The sequence below is a fragment of the Trachurus japonicus genome, chromosome 11 (assembly GCF_045865225.1).
Source record: "Trachurus japonicus isolate A0001 chromosome 11, Traja_1.0".
In the NCBI taxonomy this organism is placed as follows: domain Eukaryota; kingdom Metazoa; phylum Chordata; class Actinopteri; order Carangiformes; family Carangidae; genus Trachurus; species Trachurus japonicus.
The window spans coordinates 10,373,965-10,382,439 of record NC_140917.1 but is presented as its reverse complement, the minus strand read 5'-3'; the positions used below and the strand labels follow the sequence as shown (position 1 = coordinate 10,382,439).

The 8,475-nt window shown below is 38.5% G+C and overlaps 2 protein-coding genes across 2 annotated transcripts in view; both read left to right on the top strand.

Annotated features, from left to right (window-relative positions):
• The window catches only part of LOC146978227 (major histocompatibility complex class I-related protein 1-like), a 246,574-nt gene that overhangs the window by 89,741 nt on the left and 148,358 nt on the right, over window positions 1-8,475 (top strand). The gene's annotated exons all lie outside the window — the stretch shown is intronic.
• LOC146978228 (major histocompatibility complex class I-related protein 1-like) overlaps window positions 5,160-8,475 on the top strand; it is a 121,199-nt gene continuing 117,883 nt past the window's right edge. Inside the window, exons 1-3 of the mRNA XM_085790925.1 lie at window positions 5,160-5,275; window positions 7,201-7,473; window positions 7,663-7,953. Of these exons, the coding sequence (XP_085647051.1) occupies window positions 5,221-5,275; window positions 7,201-7,473; window positions 7,663-7,953 (619 nt within the window). The 5' untranslated portion in view covers window positions 5,160-5,220. The remainder of the gene's footprint in view (window positions 5,276-7,200; window positions 7,474-7,662; window positions 7,954-8,475) is intronic.

Genomic DNA, 8,475 nt, shown 5'->3' with positions numbered 1-8,475 from the left:
GGTGATGGGCTGACTGGTCCTGTCTAACTTCTGTGTACTGGGTGCCATTGTGAAGGGTGTTAAGGCAGCCTTCCTCCACTGCAGTCCCTATGGTCCTGGACCCTCTGGCTGGTGGGGTGGGCTGCTTTCAGCTGGGGGGGACTCTATCAGCTGCTCCCACGAGAGGCATTTGACGCATTTGACACCAACAAGGTTTAACTTTAAAACCAGATTAAATCATGGTTTAAATTTAAATTCTGTTGCACGTTAACTGTGTTTTAATCACATGAAGGTGTGTGTGTGTGTGTGTGTGTGTGTGTGACTGTAATCACATGAAGCTGGCTCTAGAGTCTGTGTGTGTGTGTGTGTGTGTGTGTGTGTGTGTGTGTGTGTGTGTGTGTGTCTGTAATCACATGAAGCTGGCTCTAGAGTCTGTGTGTGTGTGTGTGACTGACTTGACACATAGTTAGTTAGTAGCTGCATCCTGTGTCAGTCTGATTTAGCTGTGTCTGTGTTTATAAACATTTAAACGAGCGCCAGGTGGATTGTTTATGAAGTTAACGAGCTCTGGCCTGAGGATCAAAGAGGTTACCACGGCGATAGGGGCCCCCGCAGGCTGAGACAGACAGAAACGTGGAGAAAAAGAGCCATTTTCTGCCTCTGCACCGGTCTCACATTTAGGCTTAGGGTGAGAAAACGGTAACTCCTATCAGAACAAAACACAGATCAACGTTGCTCTAAGGACTTACTGAAAATTTTGGTACGATTTGGTGTTTCTACAGTAAATATTTTGGCGACGCTGGCAGTTTTAAAACATCAGGCCGTTCTGCTTCTCTCAGAAAATATTTGTATTGGAGTCAATGAGGAGCAGAGACAGACGTGGCCGCACTTAGAGGCTCCAAGTTTAAATTCTGTAAGTCTCTCTGATATTTTGAGCAGATGATGAGTGACAGGACAAGTTTGTCTTACAAATTCTGAAAAAATTATGTGTGTAGAGTGTAAATTGTGGCCGGGCCGAGTTTGGAAAGAGAAAAAATCTGGAGTTTTTCTGGCATCTCTCCCACTGTAACCGATGATGTCACGCACTCTGACACGAACATTCCGTGCAATACACACCCATTATAATCTAATAATTTCTCCAAAAATGATCATGGTCATTGAACAGGGATTGATCAAAAACTATATGACCTATCAAAACGTGGAGTAATACGACAATACACAAGACTTGTGTCTACTGTTTAAAGTTTAAATGAAGTCTCTAGGTGAAAGTATGCCTGAGCAGTAGACGTTCGTTAAACTCCAATGATTGGTCTTTTTCGCTCTTTTTTTCCCGTCCGTCCCATGGACTTCAATGCAAAATTTTGCGCAGTTTTGCCCGGGCACTGGTCCCTGCAGCTATTTCATAGCTGTTGGGACCAGTGCCCGGTGCGATTGCCCGTGGCCCTAACAAGAAGAAGAGGGAGGAAGCCTCAGGACACTTGTAACACACCTCTGTTGCTGCAACTGTTAACCAATCAACAAATAGATTACTACTGAAACCAGCTGTTGGAGATCTAAAATTAAATCTCTGCAGGGTTCATATGTCTAACTTTGTTTTTCATGTTTGAAAATTAAAAACTACATCAACACATTGAGCATACAGGCTGGATAAGATACATGTTGGATAAGTGACGTTTCAAAGTTGTTGTTGTTTTTTTGTTTTTTTTACAGTAATGATAAAGCAGCTTTAGGTTCTATATACTGTGAAAGTCTAAAGGTAGATGTTTGTATTGCTCCATATTTTTATTTACATTTGTGAATGAGTGAAAGCTACTTTTCATTTGAGAAGGAACAGTTTTAATTTAATTTTGATTGTTCATTTTCTATCCTGTGTATTGTACACTGCAGTTCAGATTTTGGGATTAGAAATAAATAATAATGCTAGTCCAGGAAAATATATGGTGAATTCATTTGACACCTCAACACCCTCAACGAGATACTGATTTTATGGTATATGCATGGTACACATGAAAAATTGCCTGTTTAGACTATGAATATCTATTTGGCTAAAGAGGGGAAAGACCACACAATTATGAGAGAGAGAGAGAGAGAGAGAGAGCATATCTTGGATGAATAAGTATGACAACTATATGTCATCCACTAACTGCCCAAAAACTGCAAAAAAAACCCCTTTATTTCCAAGAGCTGCTGTCATTTTTATGTATTATTACATTATCGGCACCAGTTATTACATTTTGAAAGGTTTTTTTTAAATACCAGGCCAATAACGTAATAACCAGCCAATAATGTAATGCCTTATTACATTATCGGCAAAAAGTTATTACGTTATTGGCTCAAAAGTTTTATTACATTATTGGCACATTATTACACTATTGGCTTTATTACATTTGAAATGGCCAAAATTATTACATTATTGGCAGTTATTACGTTATTGGCAGTTATTACGTTTTTGGTTGTAACAGGGACCATGAAAGAAATTAAGTTGGGAAATAACAGTCAAAAAGAAGAAGAATAAGTATGTAAATAGGCAAATTGTCATCTGGATTTCTAGAGGGTTTTGAAACGACTGTCTCAACATTTAAGAATGGCAATAGGAATTTCCAAGGGGAAAAAGGATACTGATATAGGTATGGGTTTTAACTTGAGAAGAGTAATTGACGGTTGCATTATGTTGCTAAAGTGAAAACGTTTTTCAACCTTGGGGGGAGGGGTTGGTTAGTTAAAAGAGGGAGGTTATATCAAGGGTTCAAAGTCCTGGTGATATACATGTATCTCTACTGAGGCCTTAATAAAGCAGATCGAGATAAATAGAAGAAGAGGACAGACGAAATGCAATCAGGGAGGATGACCTAATGCCTTTATTTTAATCTATTAAATACAAGATATACTGTGTGATGGGTTATATGGTGAATTAAGGTTTTAGTCTCAACTGTGATATTTTACTTGATATCTTTTTTGTCTCTATCATTTACTGATTAGCTTTGATAAGAATGCTTTTAGAATCTAAAGTAAGTAACATTTATTTGCATAGCACTTTTCAGAGAGAGAACTCGCAAAGTGCTTTACGGGGTTAAAATACCCTGCCGAATATGTAAGGTTGGTTTGTGAAACTTGACACTTACATTTTTTTCTTTTCTTTTTTTATAAACAGATTTTCTCTATTTTGCTAAAAAGAAAAAATTGCACTTTGCATTAGTCTATTTGTGTAAGAAATCAGAATACTAAAATCTGCTAAGATGTATCGTAGTTATATCAGTGTGACATGTGACATAAAATGTGTTGGTTTTACCTAAAAAGTTGAAAATAAATGGAATAGAATAGAATCAAGGCAATAATAACTTTTTGTGGACCAAAAACAGTTAAGGAGTGACATTGTCTTAATTCAGGGTTGTGTACATTTTCCTTTAAAATGACAAAATTGAACACTATTTAGATGATGTCATCTGTTTGTTATAATGTGTGTGATTTCATGCCTATGCAAATTAAATAAAGGATGTAAATGATTTGTGAAAAGCTGAATTGAAGCTGTGTGTTTAATAAGCTGTATTTTAGAGGTTTGAGGTGTTTTTGTGAAGGAAAAACAATCAGTTGATCTAATTGAGTCAGTTTCTGTTTTCGCTGGCTGTGCACCAGTCTGTTCACCACGGTCTGACTTGTCATGCAGGTCGTCCACTGGGTCCTTACACTGAAACATACACTGTTCGCTAACCACTGTAAAAAAAAAATTTAAAAAATCCATGATGGGGAAGAATCATGACTGTAATACATCCATGGGAAGAATCATTGGTGTTGGTCATGTGAGTTTTACAAAAAGAAAATTTTGATCAGAGTTAAAAATTGTGAATTATATGTACAGTACAGTAGTATACTCTTAATATCTTTCAGACCTGTTTCCCTGCTGAGCTGCAAGTAGCTGGTAGTCGGTAAGGGGACAGTTCAACATACCAGATATTTTTAACTTACATTTACTCAGTTTGTGTTTTTATGGATTTAATAAAGTCTTTGAAACATATAAAAACAGTCCATATCACACCTACATCTAAACAATATAAAAATTTAAAACAGGGCCTCATATCAGCCTCCTTTGTTTCCCTGCATGTCAGCATGGAGAGAGGTGCACACCTGCCTCACTCCCCCGGCCGAACCAACCCAAGACTCTCGAACCAACAGACACACAACACTTGTTCATACAGCTAGACCTATTTCTACCCCCCTCTTAAATTTTGCACCTCCCCTCTCCTACTCGGTGCCACCTGCCACATAGATAGCCTATGAAAAATTGAAGGTTCGCCAAAAACAAAAACAACAAAGAAGTGAGTAAAGAACCTCCAAGCTCAAAAAGACAACGTGGAGTTTGTTCTTATGCCACGGAACCACACTGTAGATCAGGGGTCGGCAACCTTTGTGACATGGTTTGCCAGTTTGAAATTTTCTTGTCAACGTCTGCCACTACAATAAAACAACGTGACACAAAATACAAGAACAACATAACTGGAATTTAATAAAATCGTAATCGTAAAATTTGTATACCTATATGGGTAGATAAAATCAATTAATCTATATAGCCCACATCTATTAGCCCACATTTTCCCATTATTCACAACAGGGGTATCCAACACTGCTTTTCAGCCTATTAAAACATACCGTATTGCAGTGCGAGGGAAAATGCAGAATTCAGAAAAAAAATATATCATATGAAACAGTCACAACTCCTGCTGTAGATGGTTTGCTTTATATTTTCAAAAATACCCATTAGCCACCTGCCAACATAGTTAAGAAGGAGTCAAAAAGCCAACAGAGAAGTCAGAAATAGCCTACTGTACTGTCCAGTGTTGGGTATAGTTACTTTGAAAAGTAAATTATTAGGCTACATTACAACATTGCTGTTAATTAAAACTAATTTGTACGTTACTGCATTAGCCTACCTATGAATTTGAAGCGTTCGAACACTGATAAGCATATTAACCTTTCTGAGTAAAGTCAATCTACCCCTCACCCGCCCCTGAAATCTCATGCAATATATCACTTTACAGGCAGCATTGGACGCACTGTCAGTCTTATCTATTATCTTATTATCTGACCAACGGTCAGGTAGTTGACAGAAGCAGGAAACAGACTAGTCGTTGGACGGCACGGAGTAAAGATCCTTGACCTTGAGTCGGGTAAAATGCTAAAAAAAAAAAAAAAAAGAATAAGAAGAAAGTTTTAGAAGGAGTAAAGAGACGCTAAACTGAAAACACAATGTTTTTCATCGCAATCTTTGTCCTTCTCGGGACAGGGTTGATGGTTAACAGCGGTAAGTGAAGACTTTTTGGCCACGTGAAAGTGAAAGTAAACGGCAGTTGTCACGTCTTTAAAATTTCAGGCTTCTGCTTTGTTTTTTGAGTTGAGGATGTAATGATATTGACGATAAGTTGTTGACTTGTTTTGAAATGTACTGTAAGTAGCCTATTCACTAAATTACACAGCCAGAGAAGAGGGAATTAATCAGGCTAATGTGCATTTTTCATGGGCCCTGTTTTAGAAAGTATCCCTTCAGGGCCGTGCACGAGACCGGCATTAAGTTAGTTTAATATTCAACATTCATTTGACCTAGGCCTATCAAAAATACAAACCTATTATGCGCTTCAACCATTTGAGTGAATGATGTCAAACCAACTGTGCAGCATACAGATTCCTCATTTACCACAAGGCTTATTTTTCGAAATATATCTTTTTGTAATTTTCTTTACAATTAAAATAAATAAATGAAATTATTATGCTCCTTGACCTTTTGACCTCAAGATGTCAAACCAACTATATAACACCCCCTCAATTTGGAAAAAATAACTTATAATAGTAATAAATAGTGTATTATGCAGTTGGTTTGACATCTTGAGGTCAAAAGGTCAAGAAACGTAATCATTTTATTAGGGTCCGGACACTATTGTGTTTCTAGTAATTCTTCTTCTTCTTTCTTCTTCTTTAGGGTCTGGAATTCTTTCTTTCTTCTTCCGAGTGGGAAGTCATACTTCCCATGGGTGAAAACTCACCAAACTTTACAGAAATGTCCGGCCCCGTGCCAGATATCTTAAATTTAAAAACTTTTTTTTTAAAAAAACCTAGAAAATCAACAGTACATGCTACAGTGTTGAAACTTTCACCAAACTGTAGCCCCAATACTGCTGAAACTGTTGTCCACTTAAACTCATACAAATTATGAAGTCCATCACTCAAACTTGCTAGAGAGCATCTCCAGACTGCCCCCCCACCCCCGTCGGATAGTCCGACTCTGACCACCACCATGGTCTCCTGAAACCCTGTGAGAAACACTGAGATACCCCAAAAAAGTTTTTCAGCTGTGGTGTTCCGGCTGCCTCCAGAGATGAGCAGCTCCTGCTGGTTTGTGTGCTCTCACTGCTCTGACATTTTTTCAAAGACCCTGGTCATACTGTTTGAAGTAATTAGAGGGCCTCCGGTCTTTGTGGTGGTAGCCAGTGTTGTCCTGCAAAGTATTCTCCTCCACAACAGGGTTGAAATTAAAGTGATAAAGAAAAAAAGAGGTATAATTGAGTGCACTTTCAGCAAATCTATAAATGAACAGGTTCAGTAGTTTGGCAAATCAAGGTTTTAAGTGTGTTTGTGTGTGTGTGTGTGTGTACACTAATATCCCTTTCCAGGCATTTACACCATAAATATCACAGCTCTAGGTTTCACGTGCTTCTTATCCATAATGGAGGGTGGGGGCCGTCACTTTGTCCCTCTGGCTCCTCAAAAGCTGATCTATCCTTCTGTGAGCTTTCACCTTCCTGCCTTCCTCCACCTCATCTCCTGACAGCTCTAAGTCTGACTTGCCTTTCACAATTCTGAGTAAAATTATCTCTGCCTCCTGAAGTATGGACATTTTTTTTGTTTGTTTTTTAAACAGACCTTAGTAAGACGTGCTGTCCCCTTCAAAGCACACTGAATTAAGGTTGTGTTTTGACAGTTAAAATTATTATACATTGCAGAAATCTTATTAAATTGAAGTTAAGGCACTCATATTGAAGAAACCACTTGATTATTATGAACAGAAACATGATATCTGCAACAACAAAAAAAAGATCTCTTAAATCCCTTACTGCCATAACATGTGGATGCTGTTATTCCCGTCATTTTGAAAGACAGTGCATGTGGTTTGTGTCACTCCCCGACAACTGTGACAGTGTTAATAAATATTTGTCTGTCCTGTGTGATTTCCAGAGAAACATTCCCTCACTTACATCTACACGGTCCTCTCCAAACCAGTCAGTCTCCCTGGTATCCATGAGTTCACAGCCATGGGTCTGATGGACGACAGGTTGATCGACTACTTTGACAGTGAGCACCAGAAGAAAGTTCCCAAGCAGACATGGATGAAAGAGAAGCTTGAGGCTGATTACTGGGAGAAAGGCACACAGTCCCGCCAGAGCAAGCAGCAGTTTTTCAAAGTCAACATTAAAATCCTGATGGATCGAATGAGACAGAATGAAACAGGTAAGATGTGGGGAATGTGAGGGGCTGTTGATGATTCACTTGTAACTTTTGCTACATTTATTGAAACCAACATGGTTTTTATGAGATTTTGTAATGTGTCTTACTTCAGTGTTTATCCAGAAAACCTCTGCAGCATCTTATACTGTGATGTGTATGTTTATGTGTTTGTCTTACTGTTCTGCCCCATAGACATCCATGTCCTTCAGTGGATGCACGGCTGTGAGGGCGACCTTCAGCCCAGCGGCAAGTTAAAGTTCGTTCGTGGCATGGACATGTACAGCTATGATGGAGACAACTTCGTGTCCTTCGATGTCACCAACTCTGTCTGGGTGGCTGCAACTAATGCAGCTCTGGAGACCAAGAGAAAGTGGGACAATGTCCAGGTCCTGGCAGAATACACCAAAGGCTACCTGGAGAATGAGTGCATGGATTGGTTGAACAAGTTCATGACTTATGGAGCGGAACAGCTGAAGGCTGCCTGTAAGAAAGATGTGGCAACATTTTCCATCAGCAAACACTATAATTGATATTAAGTATTATTTTATGTAATCCATATCTTTTTAAAATGTAGAATCCATTTAGGAGCCAAAATCATAATCAAACTTGGGGGAACACCATATTCATAAACCGTGATCTTGAAAATGGTATTGGAAAATATGAATGTATAGAATAGTTGAAATAAAATAATAAATCAATCAGACTCTATTTATAGAGCAATGAAAATATAGCACAAAGTGCTTTACACCATAAAAGCAGACAAAACGAAGCAAAAATAAAACCCAAAGTCACGCAACTACACACACACACACACACACACACACACACACACACACACACACACACACACACACACATACACACACTCATTTATAGAGTTTGAAAGAAGGCAACTGAAGCGCTATCTTACTCTCAACAATTTGCCGTGAAGAAACACCAGGGACTGGCTAAAACCAAATAAATAAAATGAGCTAAAATTTAGCATAAGTGAAAGAACATGATAAA